The following is a 22,484-nucleotide window of genomic DNA, read 5'->3' on the forward strand; positions in this document are numbered from 1 at the left end:
TATTTCTGTAAATTGATGTGGCTCTCTGCAAAATCACCAGATGTTTTTGGACTACTTTACATAACGCCCCAATGTATACTGAGATTTTCTTATATAAATATGCACTTTATCGAACAAAACATATGTACTGTGTAACATGAAGTCCTATGAGTGTCATCTGAAGATCATCAAAGGTTAGTGATTAATTCTATTTCAGATTTTTGTGACTCTTTGCCTGGAAAAATGGCTGTTTTTCTGTGACTTGGCTCTGACCTAACATAATCGTTTGTGGTGCTTTTGCCGTAAAGCCTTTTTGAAATCGGACACTGGTGGGATTAACAAGAAGTGTATCTTTAAAATGGTGTGAAATACTTATGTTTGAGGAATTTTAATTATGGGATTTCTGTTGAATTTGGCGCCCTGCACTTTCACTGGCTGTTGTCCTATCGATCCTGTTAGCGGGATCTCAGCCCTAAGAAGTTTTTAAATAGTACCTGCAAAACACCAGTCTCAACGTCAACAGTGAAGAGGCGACTCAGGGATGCTGGCCTTTTTGGCAGAGTTCCTGTGTCAGGTGTCTGTTATTTTGCCCATATTCATCTTTTATTTTTATTGGCCAGTCTGAGATGTCGCTTTTACTTTGCAACTCTGCCTAGAAGGCCTGCATCCCGGAGTTGCCTCTTCACTGTTGACGTTGATACTGGCAAATTGAAGAGGTTCTAGGGTGGGCAGGTAAGGTGGTGATATGATCCTTGACTAGTCTCTGAAAGCGCTTCATGATGACAGAATGAGTGCTACGGGATGATAGTTATTTAGTTCAGATACCTTTTGCTTTCTTGGGAACAAGAATAATGGTGGCCATCTTGAAGCATGTGGGGACAGCAGACTGAGATGGGGATTGACTGAATAAGTCCGTAAACACACCAGCTAGATGGTTTGCGCATGCTCCGAGTACTCGGCTAGGGATGCCGTCTGGGCCGGCATCCTTGCGAGGGTTAACACGTTTTAAATGTTTTAATCACATCGTCCACGGAGAAGGAGAGCCCACAGTCTTTGGTAGCGGTACGTGTCTGTGGCACTGTATTGTCTTCAAAGCGCGCAAAGACATTGTTTAATTTGTCTGGCAGCAAGACTTCGATGTCTGCGACAGGGCTGGTATTCTTTTTGTAGTCCTTGATTGTCTGTAGGCCCTGCCACATACGTCTGGTGTTTGAGCCGTTGAATTGCGACGCCACTTTGTCTCTATACCGCTAGGCAGGTAGCCTAGTGGTTAGTGTTGGGCCACTAACTGAAAGGTTGCTAGATCTAATCCCCAAGCTGCCCCTGAACAAGACAGTTAGCCTACCGGGGAACAGTGGGTTATCATTGTAAGTAAGAATTTGTACTTAACCTTTCTAGCGCAGGGCTTCCGCTAGCGGAACACCTCGACAACATTCCGCTGAAAAGGCAGTGTGTGAAATTCAAAAATATTTTTTACAAATATGTAACTTTCACAAATTAACAAGTCCAATACAGCAAATTAAATAAACATCTTTTTAATCTACCCATCGTGTCCGATTTCAAAAATGCTTTACAGCGAAAGCACAACATGTGATTGTTAGGTCATAGCCAAGTCAAAAGAACAGCCACTTTTCCAGTGAAAGATTGGAGTAAAAGCAGAAATATAGATAAAATTAATCACTAACCTTTGATCTTCATCATATGACACTCATAGGACATCATGTTACACAAAACATGTATGTTTTGTTCGATAATGTGCATATTTATATCCAAAAATCTGTTTACATTGGCACCTTACGTGCAGTAATGTTTTGATTCCAAAACATCCAGTGATTTTGCAGAAATACTAAAAATAAACATTGATAGAAGATACTAGTGTTATTCACAGAATTAAAGATATGCTTCTCCTTAATGCAACCACTGTCAGATTTAAAAAAAATTTACGGAAAAAGCATAATCTGAGAACTGCGCTCAGAACCCAAAACAGCCAGAGGAATAGCCGCCATTTTGGAATCAACAAAGTTAGAAATAACACCATAAATATTCACTTATCTTTGATCTTCATCAGAAGGCACTCCCAGGAATCCCAGTTTGACAATAAATGACTGATTTTGTTCCATTTATGTCCAAATAGCCACTTGTTAGCGTGTTCAGCCCAGTAATCCATCTTCATGAGGCGCAGGCACTTCGTCCAGACAAAACTCAAAGTTCCGTTACAGTCCATTAGTCCTTTAGAAACATGTCAAACCATGTATGGAATCAATCGTTAGGATGTTTTTAACATATAACATCAATAATGTTCCAACCGGAGAATTCCTTTTGTCTTCAGAAAAGGCACTGGAACCAGAGGTAACTCTGTCGGGAGCGCGCGTCATGAGACCGAGGCTCTCTGCCAGACCACTGACTCAAACAGGTCTCATGAGCCCCTCCTTAAATGTAGAATCCTCATTCAAATTTCAAAAGACAGTTGACATCTCGTGGAAGCCCTAGGAAGTGCAACCTCATCCATATCCTACTGTGTATTCGGTAGGCCAAGCTTTGAAAAACTACAAACCTCAGATGTCTCACTTCCTGGTTGGATTTTTCTCAGGTTTGCCTGCCATGAGTTCACAGACATCATTCAAACAGTTTTAGAAATGTCAGTGTTTTCTATCCAATACTAATAATAATATGCATATATTAGCATCTGGGACAGAGTAGAAGGCAGTTCACTATGGCACGCTATTCATCCAAAAGTGAAAATGCTGCCCCCTATCCCAAAAAGGTTAATTGACTTGCCTGGTGCATTTTTTATATATATATATATATATATATATATATATAGATATATATATATATATATATATATATATAGATATATATAGATATATATATATAGATATATATATATATATATATATATATATATATATATATATATAGATATAAACACTAAAATATATAATTTTTCTATACTGACGCTTGTTTGATTGCCATTGCGGAGGGAATAACTACAATGTTTGTATTGGGCCATATTCCCAGTTGCCCTGCCATGATTAAATGCGGTGGTACGTGCTTTCAGTTCTGAGCGAATGTTGCCGTCATTACACGGTTTCTGGTTAGGGAAGGTTTAAATAGTCACATTGTGTACAACATCACATATACACTTCATTATAAACTCGCTCACTGAGTCAGCATATGTCACTGTTATCTGAGGATACTTGGAACTAATCCCAGTCCACGTGATCGACGCAATCTTGAAGCGTGGAATCCGATTGGTCTTACCAGTGTTGGATAGACCGAAGCATGGGTGCTTCCTGTTCTAAACTCAGCAAAAAAAGAAACATCCACTTTTCAGGATCCTGTCTTTCAAAGATAATTAATAAAAATCAAAATAACTACATCTTCATTGTAAAGGGTTAAACACTGTTTCCCAATCTTGTTTAATTAACCATAAGCAATTAATGAACATTCACCTGTGGAATGGTCATTTAAGACACTAACAGCTTACAGATGGTAGGCAATTAAGGTCACAGTTATGAAAACTAGGACACTAAAGAGGCCTTTCTACAGACTCTGTAAAAACACCAAAAGAAAGATGCCCAGGGTCCCTGCTCATCTGCGTGAACATGCCTTAGGCATGCTGCAAGGAGGCATGAGGACTGCAGATGTGACCAGGGCAATACATTGCAATGTCTGTACTGAGACGCCTAGGCAGCGCTACAGGGAGACTGGACGGACAGGTGATCGTCCTCGCAGTGGCAGACCACGTCTCGGACCTGTTGGATCGGAGGGTGAGGGACATTCCCCCCAGAGATGTTTGGGAACTTGCAGGTACCTTGGTGGAAGAGTGGGGTAACATCTCACTGTAAGAACTGGCAAATCTGGTGCAGTCCTTGAGGAGGATATGCACTGCAGTACTTAACCTGTTGGTGTTAGGGGGCAGTATTTTCATTTTTGGAGAAAAAAAAATCCCGTTTTAAACGGGATATTTTGTCAGACCAAGATACTAGAATATGCATATAATTGACAGCTTAGGATAGAAAACACTCTAACGTTTCCAAAACTGTAAAGATATTGTCTGTGAGTATAACAGAACTGATGTTGCAGGCGAAAGCCTGAGAAAAATCCAATCCGGAAGTGCCCCAGGTTTTGAAAGCGCTGCATTCCAATTACTCCCTATATGGCTGTGAATGTACCATCAATGAGCTTACGCTTTCTACGTTTTCCCCAAGGTGTCTACAGCATTGTGACGTAGTGGTCACATGGTGGCTCCGAGAGAGATTCTCGCGTAAAGTGCAGAGGTAGCCATTACTCCAATCGGTCCTAGAGAAAAAAGGAATTGTCCCGACGGATATATTATCGAATAGATATTAGAAAAACACCTTGAGGATGGATTCTAAACAACGTTTGCCATGTTTCTGTCGATTATTATGGAGCTAATTTGGAAAAAAAATTGGCGTTGTGGTGACTGCAATTTCCGGGTGATTTCTCAGCCAAACGTGAAGAACAAACGGAGCTGTTTCGCCTTCAAAAATGAACTTTGGCTATCTACCTGGGAGTCTCGTGATTGATAACATCCGAAGCTCATCAAAGGTAAACGATTTAATTTGATTGCTTTTCTGATTTCCGTGACAAGGTTGTTTGCTGCTAGCAAGGCATAATGCTATGCTAGGCTATTATAAACTTACACAAATGCTTGTCTAGCGTTGGCTGTAAAGCATATTTTGAAAATCTGAGATGACAGGGTGATTAACGAAAGGCTAAGCTGTGTTCCAATATATTTCACTTGTGATTTTCATGAATAGGAATATTTTCTAGGAAGATTTGTCTGTTGCGTTATGCTAATTAGTGTAAGATGATGAAAAACGGTCCTGTTCACTGGATGGGGTGTCACTAGAGGTTAATGCAGCTGGTGGCCACACCAGATACTGACTTACTTTTGATCCCCCCCCTTTTATTCAGGGACACATTATTCCATGTCTGTGGAACTTGTTCAGTTTGTCTCAGTTGTTGACTCTCTTATGTTTATACAAATATTTACACATGTTAAGTTTGCTGAAAATAAGCGCAGTTGACAGTGTCAGGACGTTTCTTTTTTTGCTGAGTTTGGTTTCTGCAACAAGAAGGAGCAACAAGATGGAGTCGTGGTCGGATTTTCCAAAAGGAGGCCGGGTGAGGGCCTTGTATGCGTCGTGAAATTTAGAGGAGCAGTGGTCGAGCATGTTACTCGCTCGTGTACTGCAATTGAAATGCTGATAGATTTTAAGTAGAGTTCTCAAATGAGCTTTTGTTAAAATTACCAGCTACAATAAATGCAGCCTCAGGATATATGGTTCCAGTTTACATACGGCCCAGTGACGTTCCTTGATGGCCGTCTTGGTTTCCGCTTGCGGGGGGATATACACGGCTGTGACCAATAACGAAGGAGAGTTCTCTTGGGAGATAATGCAGTCGTCATTTGACTGAGGATTTCTAGGTCAGGTGAACAAAACAACTTGTTCTTATATGATTTTACAATTACACCATGAGTCGTTAATCATGTAACATACCATACACTGTCCTTCTTTCCGGAGTGATGTTTATTCCTGTCAGCAGCATGCACTGAATATCCCGTTGGCTGTAATGACTCTGACACCATGTGTCAAGCTAGCCGTGTTTCGGTGAAACAGAGTATGTTTACAATCCCAGATATCTCTTTGGAAATCAACTCTTGCCCTTATTTCGTCGACTTTAACTAGGGACTGGACGTTAGCGAGTAATTTACTCTGAAGCGCTACGTGGTGTGCGTGCATCCGAAGCCTCACTAGGAGACCGCTCCGGCCCCTCTCCTCCGGCAGCGTTGTTTTGAGTCGGCCTCTGGAATAATTTCAAACGCTAGACGTTTTCATGAGAAGACCGATTTTCGGGATGTCTCATGGTCTGACAAACACCGCTCAGCATCTGCGGTGAAAGGTGTCAGAGCTAGAAGAGCAATATCGGTGGATTGAGAAACATATCTCTAGCTGAAATAAACAAATTTGTATTTTTTTATGTTAATTAGATTTCCACAGTGACGCTACCGTTGTAGGCCAAGGGTTAATTGCTGGATGTCTGCAGGTAAGAAGACTTAATTGCTGCTGTCTAATGACATAGACATGGGGTCAGTCTCATGGTACGCTATTCCCTACATAGTGCACTGCATTAGGCCAGAGCTCCCTATTCCCCATACCAGAGACACTGGTCAAAAGTAGTACGCTAATAGGGAATAGGGAGCTATTTTGGATGCAAGTCTGCAGTAGCCCAACCCCACCTATCAGATGCATTGAACTGGACAGAATTCATATGACTGACTTGTCTTCTTCATGGACATTTATGGTTGCCCAGGGATACAACTGTAATGACCCTATCCTTTTATATAATTGGTTCAAACTCCTGAATGTTAGAGGCAACAAGGCCTTTCCTACACACTCAGAGGACTGTTGAGTACAGTACATACAAGGATCATGGTTAGAGAGGGGGAGAGAGAATATGGGCACATGCTCCACACAATCCTTTGTTATAGAAATGTCTTAAAAGCTTCCCGCTCCCTTGGTTTTCTCTTTCCCTCCCCCTCTGTGGGCAGAGTAACTCCTGTGCCTTACAATAGTGCTGCTCTTCCATGGCTTCCACATGGTTGATCATGGCTTTGTGATCTTAACCGCTCTACTAAGCCATGTATCCCTCCAACTCAGAGCAGGCAAGCACCGGACACTATGGGCTGTAAAGAGTCCCATTCTTTGCCCAAGAACAGCGATGGGAAAGTAATAAAGAAACCCACCACTTCTTCTTGCGAGCGCTCTCACATTGCTTTTATTCTATTGTCTATTTATTGAATGTTTATCTCTTTCTGTAATGTCTTTCTCTGCCTGCCAGTCAGTGGCCTTGTCTTTTTTATAACTGTACTGAGCCTGGTCCTCCACCCTGTTTGTTTCTACTGAGGTTATCATTTCACAGGCCAGAGAGAGAAGCACTGTAACCCTGAGCCAGAACAAGCCCAAGTTGTGATATCATGCTCTATATACAGCAGCAGGCAGGCAGCGCAGAGCAACTCATAAAACATTGAGCCTATTCAGAGTTAAGGTCTACCACATAGAAGCCTTAATACGCCAATACCACACTTGGGTTCAAATAATACCATGTTATCTTTCAAATACTTTAGCTGCACGTCATTGAGCTTGCCTGGTGCAATGGAATAGTCCTAAAAGTGCAAATTCCACACAATTGGTAATCCAGGCAGTCAAGAAAACGAATACTAGCTACCTTTTTTAAAACCAGGTCTGCAGGGTATACTTACACACACAACCAGCATATATGATCAAAGACTTGACCTACATACAAATGGATATAAAATTCTAAAGGGAATAGAATTCTATATGTGACACAGTTCCTCAGAGTTCAGACATTGCTTAAAACATTTAATGATACAGGCTAGTGTTGAAATATTCAGCAGGTCTATACATCTTGTGATGTCAAGTGTACTTGAGAAACCTTGTTAGAGATGGTGTCCTGGCTGGCGAAGCAGAAAAGCTGGTTTTATAGCCTGGATTGATTGACCAGTTAGAAGATGGCTAAGTAGCCCATGGCTTGGTAATTATTGGCACAATCAAGACTGAGTGAGTGTATACTGAAATGTGTGCATGTCTTTGACTCTATGGGCTGTTGTAGGGTGTAAGACTAGGTAGTATGTAACAAGTTTCTCTGAGTTGGAAGGCTAATTTAGGATCCGGTCCCCCCCTGTCCATGTAATATTATTCATAAATGATCTAAAAGACCAAACTGATTCTATATCAGCAATCCTACTCTGAGATGCTTGAAACATGCAGTACCAGGTCTGTCGTGCTTTGCCTTGCTTCTAAATTAATTTCATAGTGAATTTAGGGGCGGCAGGTAGCCTAGTGGGTAGAGCATTGGGCCATAACTGAAAGGTTGCTAGATCGAATCGCCGAGCTGACAAGGTAAAAATCTGTTGTTCTGCCCTGAACAAGGCAGTTAATCCACTGTACCTAGGCAGTCATTGTAAATAAGAATTTGTTCTTAACTGACTTGTCTAGTTAATTCAAGGTTAAATCAAATAAATAGTGCAGTGTGAAAGCTGTGCAGCAGCGTGCCTGCTCTGGGGCGGGGCTCTTGAAGCAGGTGTGTGTGGTGCGGAGCTAGCTCAACCGGACGTGATGTGATCAACAAGCTGGCTGGCTGGCAACAGGCTTGCGCTGTATGAGCTAATGCAGCATCTCCTTGCTCTGTTTGTTGTATATTCTTCATGGAACCGCTCTCACTGTCCTGTCTCTGCCATTTGAATCGCAGCATTTCACCCTCTGCTGCATTCAGCCTATGTTTAGGGTTGTTATACGTTTTGTATAATTTGTCTACGCTCCCATTGGTGCAATAGCTGGTGAAATCCTTGTTAGAGGAGTTTCTCATGATCATGTCATTTTTTATAATTTTTTTTATAAAAGGGTGGGGTTGGGTATTGGCTGTCTAAGTAAGCAGTAATCTATTTGCCAACCACTGTTTTTAGATGGATAGTTGATATATGTGACATCAGTGTGTGTGTGTGTGTGTGTTGTTGAATTGGTAAACAACAGTTTGTAGATACAGCATGTACTCTGAGCGAGGATGTCTTTTGTTACCTCTGGCCATGGCGGCCCACTCACTGATACCAACCAACCACACACTGTTTCTTCTCACTGTGGGCTGGTAGCCATGGAGACCAGCGTGCTTGCGCTCTGTTAGTCCTCTTCCCATTTCTCTCTCCCACCCTCTCCCTTTTCTTTTTCCCTCTGTTTTCTCTTCTTCCTTTTTCTCTCCCTCTTTTGCCCCTTCTCTCTCTTGTCTGTTCTTGCCGCATAGTGAATTTGGTATATGTTTTTTAATATAATCCCCCCCCAGAGGTCGAGCCAGGGTGAGAAGGGAAAAGCTTGGATCTCAACAGTCCGACACTGCAGTACTTCAGCATCTTGATTTTTGACTGATGCCAATACAAGAATGCTTTTGTCCTTCCAGTCTCTGTTGCTCTTATTGATACATCTTGTTCCTAGCTGAGGTAGAATAATTAATTGGCCCCCATCTTCCCTTGTATGGAGGATGGGGGTCAGATATTTCACAGGATGTAAAAATGTGAAGCATCCGCTTGGCGTTTCCACTCACTACCAAATATGGTAGTGAGAGGAAGCCCATTGGCCAGGAGAAGATGTAACGAGATGCATTTTGGCTGATCATCTGTAAATGTTCTTACGGATGAAACATTTTGATCTCAATACAGTTTTCTGTTCCCAAAACTAGAATCCAGCGTGGACTTAAAAAAATAAATAAAAATAAGGCTTGTTTAAAGGAGTGCCATGACGAATTATTGCACATGGGCACTTCAGAGTAGGCGTTCCATAATGGAAATATGCAAATTAATGTTAGACCGTGCCAATAGCATTTCGCTAGCTCGTGCTTGGCTCTGCTCACCTTGCTTGCTCTGCCCACTATCACTAATTTGTTCCCATTTGAACTGACAGGCTGTGATCAATCGTGGCTTAGTTTTACCAATCCTTGGTGGTACTGTAAGGGTTTAATGAATCTGAAATGAGAAATGGGGTGATGTCTATCTCTCGCTTGGCTCTGGAAACCCTTGTGCAGGGTTTTGTGCTTTTCTGGAGGACAGAACAGGCTGTAGCTGGTTTGGGTTGTTCTTTTAATATATCTGTGTACATGACACCAAGGATCTTTTTGTTTTGCCCGTCTCAGCTGAGAGGCCCACAGTGTACCATTGTCTGCTGCGGCAAGCAGAACCAGAGTAAGACTGACTGTTCTGTTGCAGCCCAGGATAACACTAGTACATACGCACAACCAATATGCTTCAGGGGTTTCTGTCTCTGTCTGCTGGGCCTGGGTGGAGCTAGGGAAACACGGTACACACAGTCACAACACACACCCTTTTAACTCTTTTACACAACACACTAACCTCCTCACCAGACCTGCAGCAGGCTGTCACATGAGCGATAACCTCCTGCTGACCTTCAGTTGTAATCACACTGCTATTGTCATCTGGGAGTAGGCAGGGATACAGGAGGGGTGGAAGGGGAATAGGGGGAGGGCAGGGTGGTACATGGGGCACTGGGTGCAGTCAGGCTGAAAGGCCAGCTACATGCTGTCCTGACAGACTGTCAAACACACACACACACACACACACACAGACACCACTTTAAAGCCAGCCAGCCTCCGTGTGTCTGCCAAGCCCAACATCTTTTAAAAAAATTATTTATTGGTCAATTTTCTCACTCAGGTGAATAGCCTTGCCCAATGCCCCCACACACATCCAGACCATACAAAGCTGTGAGAGTAAGCCCTCCTTGAACTTTGACACCTATTATCGATCTATTGAACTTTACTACTTAAACTCACATTCTGTTCTCACTGTAAATTCATTCCGTTCAGACCAGGGTTTCCGTTAGCCAGTAATAGCTGGCGTTTGTCGGTTAATTGTCAGAGAATAAGAAAAGAAAAAACAACATTGCAAAATAATGCTTTTTTTTAGGCAATTAATTCATTAGGCTATTCACCAGTTGCGGTAAATACATTTGACTGGCCATGCTTATGTCTAAGTTACTTTGTATAATTTAATGGAATTAAATTGCTGTGTGTACTGTATATTTGTTTTAATCACATGCGTAGAGCGTACAGATACAGAGCCTTTGAATGGACAATCTGTCAGACAGACTGCAGTATCTTTCGCTGCTTTCGAGACAGCTGGGGACTCCGGAAAAATGAGGTCAAATCATGATGTCTGTGATCTTCAGGTCGGAAAGTCGGCGCTCTAGAAAGAAGCCGGAGTTCCCGAGTTGGATGACTGTTGAAAACAATTTTTCCCAGTCGGAGCTATGTTTAAACAAATTAATAATAATCATGTCTCGACTGCACAGAAGTCGGAAGTCTGATATTCTTGTGGTCCCAGTTGTTTTGTAAGAGATCAAAAGGCAATGGAAGGCAGGCTTCATCAGTGCATCACAACATTTTGCAATGAACTGGAGGCAGTATGCATTTAAAAAAAATACTTGTGTACAGTGTGTGGACACCCCTTCAAATGAGTAGATTCAGCTATTTCAGCCACACCCGTTGCTGACAGGTGTATAAAATCAAGCACACAGCAATGCACTCTCCGTAGACAAACATTGGCAGTAGAATGTCCTTATTGAAGAGCTCAGTGACTTTCAACGTGGCACCGTTATAGGATTCCGACAAGTCAGTTTGTTCATCTTCTGCCATGCGAAAGCTTCCCTTGTCAACTGAAAAAAAGGTGTTATTGTGAAGTGGAAACATCTAGGAGCAACAACGGCTTAGCCACGAAGTGGTAGGCCACACAAGCTCACAAAACGGGACTGCCGATTGCTGAGGTGAGTAGCACTTAAAAATCGTCTGTCCTCTGCAACACTCACTACTGAGTTCCAAACTGCCTCTGGAAGCAACGTCAGCACAAGAACTGTTCGTCGGTAGCTTCATGAAATGGGTTTCCGTGGCCCAGAAGCCTCACAGAAGCCTTAGATCACCATGTGCAATGCAAAGCGTCAGCAGGTGTGGTGTAAAGCTCGTTGACATTGGAGTAGTGGAAACCCGTTCTCTGGAGTGATTAATGGCACTTGACTATCTGGTAGTCCGACAGACGAATCTGGGTTTGGGGGGTGCCAGGAGAACGCTACCTGCCCTAATGCATAGTGGAGCTGTTTTTAATGGTTCGGGCTACGCCCCTTAGTCCCAGTGAAGGGAATTCTTAACACTACAACCTAGTGACATTCTAGACGATTCTGTGCTTCAAACTTTGTGACATGGGAAAAGCCCATTCCTGTTTCAGCATGACAATGCCCTGTCTACAGTGAGGTCCCTACATAAATGGTTTGTCGAGATCAATGTGGAAGAGCTTGACTGATCTGCACAGACCCCAACCTCATTGAACACCTTTGGGATGAATTAGAATGCTGACTGCAAGATAGGCCTAATCGCCCAACATCAGTGCCTGACCTCACTAGTGCTCTTGTGGCTGAATGGAAGCAAGTCCCCGCAGCAATGTTCCAACATCTAGTGGAAAGCCTGCCCGCAGGGGAGGCTGTTATAGCAGCAAACGGGGGACCAACTCCATATTAATGCCCATGATTTTGAATGAGGTGTTCGACTAGCAGGTGTCCAAATACCTTTGGTAATGTAGTGTATATGTAATTATTTGAAACCTGAATGTTTTAATACATATTGAGGCATGTCTTACCTTGCTTCAAAGCAGCCTATTAGCGCTCCCTTTTTACTTCTTCAATGGATATTTTCATATCGGTCACATGAAACCGCTTGCATGTGCCGTGCACTTTGACAACTGTTTTCCCACTAATTGCATTATGAAACAAACCATTTGTGTGTGGCCTTCAGCCTTGTGCACGTCGCACCCAATGCATGTCAATAAATTGAAAATGTTGCCGGTCTAATGTCCTGCTCCACATTTCCTTAACGGAAACCCTGGTTCAGACAACCGTTTCAGCTGAACGACTTTTAGCACTGAAATAACCTAGCCCTGGGTGGGTAAATTTAGCCTCAGCCGTGGCTTTAGTTCCAGGTTGCACCCACAGGTCAGTTACGTGTGTGTATTGGCCCAACCCTGAACAGAGGGAAATGACTGCCTGACTCCTCTCTGTCTGATTTATCTCCTGGTTTATCTCATACCGCTAGCTCACCTTTCATTTGTCTCGTCTAATATAAATAATTTTTATAGAATAGCTGGGTCTGAACTATGCAGCTGTTTCTGTGGTGTACAGTAGGCTACTTTTAATTTTCTCTCTACTCTGTGGGGAGTGATTCCTCCATTATTTGCCCAGAGCAACAAGATCTCATTATCGACAGCAGACATGTGCTATCTGTGCCAAATTGGTCTGTGCGTGTGATTTTTCTATAATGCATGTCAAACAAAAGACCAATGCAATTTACATGTTACTCAGACATGCTTATTTAATTTATTTTTACCTGTAGTCACATCCCTGACTCTAAATGAAGTCTGTCTCGTCTTCTAATCTCTACTGCTTTTAACAAGTTAACTAATTGCTGTTTTGTCCTATTGCAGAAATCGAGCGATAGCTGATTATCTTCGTTCCAATGGATATGAAGAGGCTTATTCAACTTTCAAGAAGGAGGCAGAATTAGACATGGTGAGTAATGATGGAACACATTACACACACACACACACACACTATCAATCAAGCCTATTTACCCAAACAATACGGCTTTGACTTCCACTTTATTCCCCCTTTTAATTGACGCAGACGTGTGACTGAATCCATATGAGCCCGATTAAGGTGCTTTAGAGCCATGATTATAGGTAGTCTCGCGCGCGCACACACGCGACACTGCAGTCAGGGTTGTGGAACAGAAGCTGAAGATAACCTCTCTCCCTGTCTTCCCAGCTGTGCTCTATCAGAGCTAATGTAACTGCAGGTAGTTAGCAGCTAAAGCCCCGAATGAAAGAGCCCTTTGAATTTATGCAATGAACAATCTCTCCTCAAACAAGACAAAACAAGGAGCAAAGATGACGTGTGGCAGGTTAACATGTAAATGCTCCCTCTGCCTCTTTCTCCCAGTCTTTGTCATTACCTCTCTATTTGTATAGCACAGATGGGAGAGGTGTTCACTCCTTCCTTCTCCCTTGTTAGTGGAAACAGCCTGAATAATATATGATTACTATGGACAGAGAAGCTCTCTGATGCGTCTGACACCACACGCACGCACTTTGGAAGGATTGTGTTAAAAGCCTGCCCTAATGATGCTGGCAATTCCATTAACAGCCTTCCATTGCCTTAATCTAGTCTATTCATTATCTGTTAAATGAGGAGGCTATGCCAATGGAGAATGAAGGCATTTCCCCTAATGCTACATTTACACAGCCTTTGTCTCGAGTTTCTTTTAAGACCTAAAATAATGTAATGCGGTATCTAGGTGAGCAGAGTGGTGTTGAAGATGGCATACTAAACAGCATGCCACACCTTGCGTCTGGCACGGCCCGCACGCACGTGCGCACACATACACCCTGCTGATAGACTGGCAGACCACAGTGATAAGTGTGTGTGTGTGTGTGTGTGTGTGTGTGTGGCACTGACTGACTTTGTGTTAAGCCATCGGCAGATGGCAGATCACATTTCTCTCTCCTCCCTCTCTTCACAGGCACAGTGCCACGACTCCTTTCATCCCTCCATCCCCATCACCTCTCCTCCTCCCCCCTTATCACTCCAAGCGCTGAGCGAGGCAGCAACTGTTCTCTTGTACACCTCTGCTATTTCTTCCAAGGAGCAGCAGCAGCTCAGCTTCAGTACACACACCTGTCCTCTGTGCCTGCAGCACTACTTCACACATTCACATTTTCTCTCTTCTCCTAAGAGGGGAAAGAAATGGGTTAAATCTACCACAAAGCAACAAAATAATTCCCTCACTGAAACTGGCTAGCCTGTCAATCAGATTTTTGTATGGTTTGTTTGATAGCTGAGCTGAAGCTGGTGACCTGGTATAGTACTTTACTGAATCACCAGAGAAGAGGGTTTGTACAACCCCTATCCCAAAGCACCTATCTCCCTCTTGGCTCTTTCATCGTCTCCCATTCGTAACACCACGTGAAGAGACAATGGAAATATGTACCAACTCTACTCAAACACCAGCCCTTACCCCTTTGAGTTTTTAGAGTGTAATAGCCACAGATGTAATTACAGGGTACAGTGAAATATGACCCTGATCACAATAGTCTTGATCACTGTGACTGCATCTATTTAGCATGCTATGGAGGCAGAGGCAAGTGTGGGGCTCAGCTGCAGGTGACTTAACTCGACCTCACCCTGGCCCGTTGGCACCCCCAACTTAAACAAGAGCTGGGGGGCTCTATGTCTCACGTCTCCACACATACCAACCACTTCTTTGTCCTTTTCTGCCATCCCTGAATAAAACATGTAGGCTAGTTTTTAGGCAACATGATAGTCTTGATCTTGGCTAGTACCCATAACAGGTTTCACTTAAGTTCGCCTTACTCCATACCCTAGCCATTCTGTAAACACGTACCAGAAGTCCCTCCTTTGCCCTTTAGAAAAATGGCCTCCACACCCCTGTTGCTAGTTTTTTTTTCTACAGGTGGAAGCTGCTCTCTGCCAGGCTCCCTGAAGTTAATTTTCCTCCCCAGTGTACGGTTTGTGAGGGCATAAACCCTTGTCTGCAGGAGATTAGCTTGTGTGAGGGGGATTAAGAATGTGTTTGTCTCTAAGTATGTCTCCGTGTGTATGTGTTTACAATTAGCCTCAAGGCTGACTATGTTTGGCTGTAGGGATGTAAATCCCATTCCTTATTACTGCGCTCTCGCTCGCGCACACTACTGTTCCCGAAGACTCTGTCTGCAATCTCAGCTGCCCCCCCCCCCCCATGCAGACCCATAGGCCCCACTGATTAGGCCTAAGCTAAGTTCTGTGCTAGATTGTGTGTTTCTGTGTGCGTGCAGTGTCCTTTTCCAAAAAATTATTATTATTTTTTTTCCCAACCAGAATGAAGAATTGGATAAGAAGTACGCTGGCCTTTTGGAAAAGAAATGGACCTCAGTCATCAGATTACAAAAGAAGGTTTGTTTTGTTTCAGGTGATGCTTTTGTAGCTGGGGATTGTGTCTCCTAGTCTTGGCCCATGACTGCGGCGGACTGTCATCTGAGCCGATACTCACTATACACAGCGTATTAAAAAGGTTACACAACAAAGAATTTAATGTGTTAACCTAATGCCCTTAAGATATGAGATTGTTTGATATGGGTGGCTTTGATGTGCTTACTTAGCAGTACACGGAAGAAGCCAGCAGAGATTTCCATGTATCATCAGCATTAGCAAGCTTATATTAGACGTTTTTGCTTGCTTTTACAGATTATACACGTACTGTATTCCAAAATGGAGGTTTTCCAAGCGTCTCAAAGTGCTTTACGTTGTAAGGGCTAAACTCACCTCATCCACCACCAATATGTATTTCCCACCAGATGAAGCGCGGCAGCTATTTTGTGCCAGAAATGTCTAATTTCCTTCTTTGTTACCGCATATCCTATTGTGACGGTATTACAATGTTGTCTACATATGCCCCCTAACCCCCAAGGTGATGGAGCTGGAGTCAAAGCTGAATGAGGCCAAGGAGGAGATAACCTTGGGTGGGCCCATAGCCCAGAAGCGTGACCCCAAAGAGTGGATACCTCGCCCGCCGGAGAAGTACGCGCTGAGCGGCCATCGTTCCCCCGTCACACGTGTCATCTTCCACCCAGTCTTCAGTGTCATGGTGTCTGCCTCCGAGGACGCCACAATAAAGGTCAGTAGAATATAAGAACCATCATAAACAACAAGTATTTACTCTGTCTGTTATTCTCCAGGGAAACAATTAAACAATGTACAAACAACGTGATGCACTTAAATGGGATGCAAGCAAACCGCCCCAAACAACTTCCCCAACACTGTGCTGGCAAGTTATTTTATCCACTTGTATGGGAGTTGACTGTATATGTATAACTGCAACCAATAAGGCCTGGGTTTGAGTACCTTTTCAGTGAAGGTCAACTGCAGAGCTGTGTACCAACCATTGAACTGCATCATCTTTAACCAATTCACGTCCTTGTACAATATAAAAACGTGCCACTGAACCAATTATATTTGGTGTAAAAGCATGAAATTGGGTGTCAACATATGTTGAGCAAAAATATAAACGGAACAGGTAAAGTGCTGGTCCCATGTTTCATGAGCTGAAATAAAAGATCTTGGAATTGTTCCATGCTCACAAAAAGCTTTTTCTCTCATTCTGTGCACAAATTTGTTAACATCTCTGTTAGTGAGCATTTTCCTTTGCCAAGGTAATCCATACACCTGATAGGTGTGGCATATGAAGAAGCTGATTAAACAGCATGATCATTACACAGATGCACCTTGTGCTGGGGACAATAAAAGGCCACTCTAAAATGTGCAATGTCACAGGTCGCAATTGCCAGGTCGCAATTGTAAATGAGAACTTGTTCTCAACTTGCCTACCTGGTTAAATAAAGGTGAAATAAATAAAAAAATAAAGATGTTTTAAGGGAGTGTGCAATTGGCATGCTGACTGCAACCATGTCTACCAGAGTTTGCCAGATAATGTAATGTTCATTTATCTACCATAAGCTGCCTCCAACATCGATTTTGAGAATTTGGCAGTACGTCCAAACGGCCTCGCGACCGCAAACCACGTTTAACTACTCCAGCACTTCCACATCCTTCTTCTTTATCTGTGGAATAGCCTTAAACCAGCCAACCAGACAGCTGATGAAGCTGTGGGTTTGCACAACCCAAGAATTTCTGCACAAACTCCCAGAAACCGTCTCGGGAAGCTCATCTGCATGCTTGTCAGGGTTTTGACCTTGACTGCAATTTGGCGTTGTAACTGACTTCAGTGGGTTAATGCTCACGTTCGATGGCCACTGGCACGCTGGAGAAGTGTGCTTTTTAGGGATGAATCCCAGTATCAACTGTTGCGGGCAGATGGTGGTGTGTGGGCAAGCGATTTGCCAATGTCAACATTGTGAATAGAGTGCCCCATGCATGTGGGGTCATTGGATGGGCAGGCATAAGCTATGGACAACGAACACAATTGCATTTACCGATGGCAATTTGAATGCACAGAGATACCATGACGAAATCCTGAAGCCCATTCTCATGCTGTTAATATGCCGCCATCCCCTCATGTTTCAGCATGATAATGCACAGTCCCATGTCACAAGGATCTGTACACAATTCCTGCAAGCTGAAAATGTCACCAGACGTGTCATGCATTGAGCATGTTTGCGATTCTCTGGATTGACGTGTATGACGGCGTGTTCCAGTTCCCGGCAATATCCAGCAACTTCACACAGCCATTGAGGAGTGGAACAACATTCCACGGGCCACAATCAACAGCCTGATAAACGCTATCCAAAGGGGATGTGTCACGTTGCATTAGGCAAATGGTAGTCCCACCAAATACTGACTGGTTTTCAGATCCACAAAAAAAAAAAAGATATGTGACCAACAGATTCATATCTGTATTACTGGTCATGTGAAACCCATAGATTATAGCCTACTGAATTTATTTAAATTGACAGATTTTCATTCTGAACTGTAACTTAGTAAATTGTTACATTTATATTTTTGTTCAGTGTAGTTGGTGCAAGTTTGGGTTTATTTTATTTTTACAGGGGCAGTGCACATTAATCAACGTTTCAGTAAAAGTGTCGGTTTTAGCCAGCCGGCTAATTTTCAACCGCAGTCCCTGGGCAGGTTATTAAAAACAATTACAATATAGACAATCATTGAGCACATGCAGAGCAACAGGACAAGCAAGACATAGGACAAGCAAGACGTAGCATACAGACAGAGCAACATAGGACAAGCAAGACGTAGAACAAAAAGCAGCAAGACAAAATTCATAAAAGCAACTGTTTCCACACCTCACAAGCTACAGACAACATGGAAAGTGGCAATACACAGCTAGGGATCATGATCAGAAATCTGATTGACCTTTAGCCATGTATTCATACATTTTGTGAAAGTGTGATAGGTGGTGCAGTTGTGTGTCTGATGGCAGTGTATTCCAGATATGGGAAGCTCTCACAGAGAAAGCGGATTTACTAAAGGTGTTTATCCTTAAGGGAACTAACTATACAGTCACCTCTCATGGCAGACCTTGTGGATCTGCTGCCATACGTTTGGGTTTTCTGTTTAACAAAAATACTGAGTGGACGGGGAGCCAGGCCATTTAGGATCTTGAATCTTGAGCATTGCACAAGATTTTCCCAACTCAGGAGTAGAGGTCGACCGATTATGATTTTTCAACAACGATACCGATTATTGGAGGACCATAAAAGCCGATACCGATTAATCAGCCTTTTATTTTAATTTTATATTTTTAATTTATTTTTAAATGTATTTATTTGTAATAATGACAATTACAACAATACTGAATGAACACTTATTTTAACTTAATATAATACATCAATAAAATCAATTTAGCCTCAAGTAAATAATGAAACATGTTCAATTTGGTTTAAATAATGCAAAAACAAAGTGTTGGAGATTAAAGTAAAAGTGCAATATGTTCCATGTAAAATATGTGCCATGTAAGAAAGCTAATGGTTCAGTTCCTTGCTCAGAACATGAGAACATATGAAAGCTTGTGGTTCCTTTTTAACATGAGTCTTCAATATTCCCAGGTAAGAAGTTTTAGGTTGTGGTTATTCTAGGAATTATAGGACTATTTCCCTCTATACCATTTGTATTTCATTAACCTTTGACTATTGGATGTTCTTATAGGCACTTTAGTATTGCCAGTGTAACAGTATAGCTTCCGTCCCTCTCCTCGCTCTTCTCTGGGCTCGAACCAGCAACACAATGACAATTAGCGTGCGCTAACTAGCTAGCCATTTCACTTCGGTTCCACAAGCCTAGTCTCGGGAGTTGATAGACTTGAAGTCATAAACAGCGCAATGCTTGACGCACAACGAAGAGCTGCTGGTTAAAATGCACGAAAGTGCTGTTTGAATGAATGTTTGAGCGGTGGTAGGCAGAAGCAGGCGCATAATCAGATACTTGTATGCTCAATCATCTAGTAATATCATCAACCATGTGTAGTTAACTAGTGATTATGATTGTTTTTTATAAGATAAGTTTAATGCTAGCTAGCAACTTACCATGGCTTACTGCATTCGTAACAGGCAGCCTCCTTGTGGAGTGCAACGAGAGAGGGGCAGGTCGTTATTGTGTTGAACTAGTTAGGGTTGCAAGATTGGATCCCCCGAGCTGACAAATTTGTCGTTCTGCCCCTGAACAAGGCAGTTAACCCACTGTTCCTAGACCATCATTGAAAATAAGAATGTGTTCTTAACTGACTTGCCAAGTTAAATAAAGGTGAATTTTTTTATTTTTTTATTAATCGGCCAATCCGATTAATCGGTCGACCTCTACTCAGGAGCTCATGCTTTCTGAGGATGTAACAGTGATGATGGCTATTGGCTTCCTATCAAGCACTTTGAGAGCCTGTTTGTAGACAGACTGAATAGGTTTTAATGTTGTACAGCCAGCTTGGGGCCCAACTAGTAAAGCCGTATGTTAAGTGGGGGAGTATCATAGATTTGAAGAACAGTTTTGCTACCTCTGTAGTACAACAATTTCGTGTAAATCGGAAATTAGCTAGGTTGAATTAGGTCTTTTTTTTGTTGCCTTTTTCACATGCTTTTTAAAAGAGGTTGGAATCAAGTATGATGCCAAGGTACTTAAAATCAGATACCACCTGGAGCTTCTCACTTGACACACAGACATATGGCTCAGTAGCATCTGTTGCCCTCTTTGTGAAGAACATGCAAACAGTTCTTTTCACATTGAGATGCAAACACGAGTCACTGAGCCACTTTGTAACCTGGACCATTACAGTAGTGAGTTATTGTGCAGCTTGTTGTTTGCTCTTTGCATGCACATATCACTATCATCTGCATACATTTGAACTTCAGACCCAGTACAGACAGAAGGCAGATCATTAATGTACAGGCTGAACAGGAGGGGCCCCAGTATTGACCCTTGGGGTACGCCCACATCCATAGCTAAGAGTGTACTTAGGCCACATAGATAATGACAATATTACAATATCGATCATTGTCAATCTAATTTGGGGTTTTGAGAATGTTGAGACACTAAATTACTATTTTGAGTTACATTTCAGAATTAAATAGTTTAAAAGCATATAGTATTACTTGACCTGTTCTTAACCCAAATATGCCAAATACAGTGCATTCAGGAAAGTATAAGTAACAACCTTAAAAAAAATTAAAATGTAAATTACATTTGTCATAAATCTACACACAATACCCCATAGTGACAAAGCAAAAACAGTTTTTAGAAATGTTTGCGAATTAAACATTTAAAAATAACACATGTATTCAGACCCTTTACTCAACTTTCTTGAAGCACCTTTGGCAGCAATTACAGCCATGAGTCGTCTTGGGGATGACGCTACAAGCTTGGCACACCTGTATTCGGGGAGTTTCTCACATTCTTCTCTGCAGATCCTCTCAAGCTCTGTCAGGTTGGATGGGGAGCGTTGCTGCTCAGATATTTTCAGGTCTCCAGAGATGTTTGATCAAATTCAAGTATGGGCTTTGGCTGGGCCACTCAAGGACATTCAGAGACTTGTACTGAAGCCACTCCTGCATTGCATTGGCTGTGTGCTTAGGGTCTTTGTCTTGTTGCGAGGTGCACCTTTACCCCAGTCTGAGGTCCTGAGCACTCTGGAGCAGGTTTTAATGAAGGATATCTCTGTACCTTGCTCTGTTCATCTTTCACTTGATCCTGGTCTACCAGTCCTTGCCACTGAAAAACATCCCCACAGCATGATGCTTTACCGTTGGGATGGTGCCAGGTTTCCTCCAGATGTGACGCTTGGCATTCATGCCAGAGGTTCAATCTTGCTTTCATCAAACCAGATAATCTTGTTTCTCATGGTCAGTCCTTTAAGTGCCTTTTGGCAAACTCCAAGTTGGCTGTCATGCCTTTTTACTGAGGAGTGGCTTCCATCTTGCCACTCTACCATAAAGGCCTGCTTTTGGTAGAGTGCTGCAGAGACTGTTGTTCTCCCATCTCTGCAGAGGAACTCTGGAGTGACCATTGGGTTCTTGATCACCTCCCTGACCAAGGCCTTCCTCCCCTGATTGCTCAGTTTGGCCGGGCGGCCAGCTCTAGGAAGTCTTGGTGGTTCCAAACTTCTTCCATTAAGAATGATGACCACTGTTCTTGGGGACCTTCAATGCTGCTGAAATATTTTGAAAGATGGAGTACGCTGTAGCAGGCCTCATTCTCTATTGACTTGCATTGGATTTGCTTAGCTGTATAATATGCTCTAGGCATGTGTGGATTTCTTTTAGATATTTTTTTACGAAACGCAGAGGAGAGATGCTCATAAAACAATAGTGTTTTGCTTTTAGCTGCGTTCCCAAAGCGATGAGCTCTGCTTCCTTGTTGTTCATTCAGCCTGTGTGCCAGCCTGGCACCGCATCAGCACTACCTAATACCTACCACACTTGCCCGCGCGCTTTCTCTCGCTTGCGCTCTCCTTTTATCAGGACACGCCCTACAGCAACCCCCCTATCGATTTGACATCCATAAATTGCTATTTTTAAGTGCATTAGTACAGGCAGTATAATAATGACCCTGGTTCGTCTGCCATGCTGTTTTTACAGCGTCTGGTCTGCTGCGCTACCTCTGTGCCCAAATGAGTATAAATATTTGTGCTGTATCTTTTATTCATGTGGAATCAGTCGCCTGTTCTCTATTTTGCCACCCTCCCTCCAGGGGCCTTCACCACCACCTCCCTCCTACCTTTACTCCTGTTATTTCATCTTTCGCTTGCGTGCTGGCCCCCCTGCCACGACCACCATCCAGCCATCCCAGAGCAGGCACAGTCAGGCTCCAAATCTCCCAATCTGCCCTCTTATGCTGCTT

At 42.8% G+C, this 22,484-nt stretch overlaps 1 protein-coding gene across 3 annotated transcripts in view; it reads left to right on the forward strand.

The window, feature by feature from the left end:
- Window positions 1-22,484, forward strand: part of LOC139383115 (lissencephaly-1 homolog A) — an 81,690-nt gene that overhangs the window by 43,520 nt on the left and 15,686 nt on the right. For all 3 annotated transcript variants that reach the window (XM_071127433.1, XM_071127432.1, XM_071127435.1), the window contains exons 3-5: window positions 13,061-13,145; window positions 15,510-15,584; window positions 16,099-16,305. In XM_071127433.1, the coding sequence (XP_070983534.1) occupies window positions 13,061-13,145; window positions 15,510-15,584; window positions 16,099-16,305 (367 nt within the window). The remainder of the gene's footprint in view (window positions 1-13,060; window positions 13,146-15,509; window positions 15,585-16,098; window positions 16,306-22,484) is intronic.

Source organism: Oncorhynchus clarkii, chromosome 24, assembly GCF_045791955.1.
Source record: "Oncorhynchus clarkii lewisi isolate Uvic-CL-2024 chromosome 24, UVic_Ocla_1.0, whole genome shotgun sequence".
NCBI lineage: Eukaryota > Metazoa > Chordata > Actinopteri > Salmoniformes > Salmonidae > Oncorhynchus > Oncorhynchus clarkii.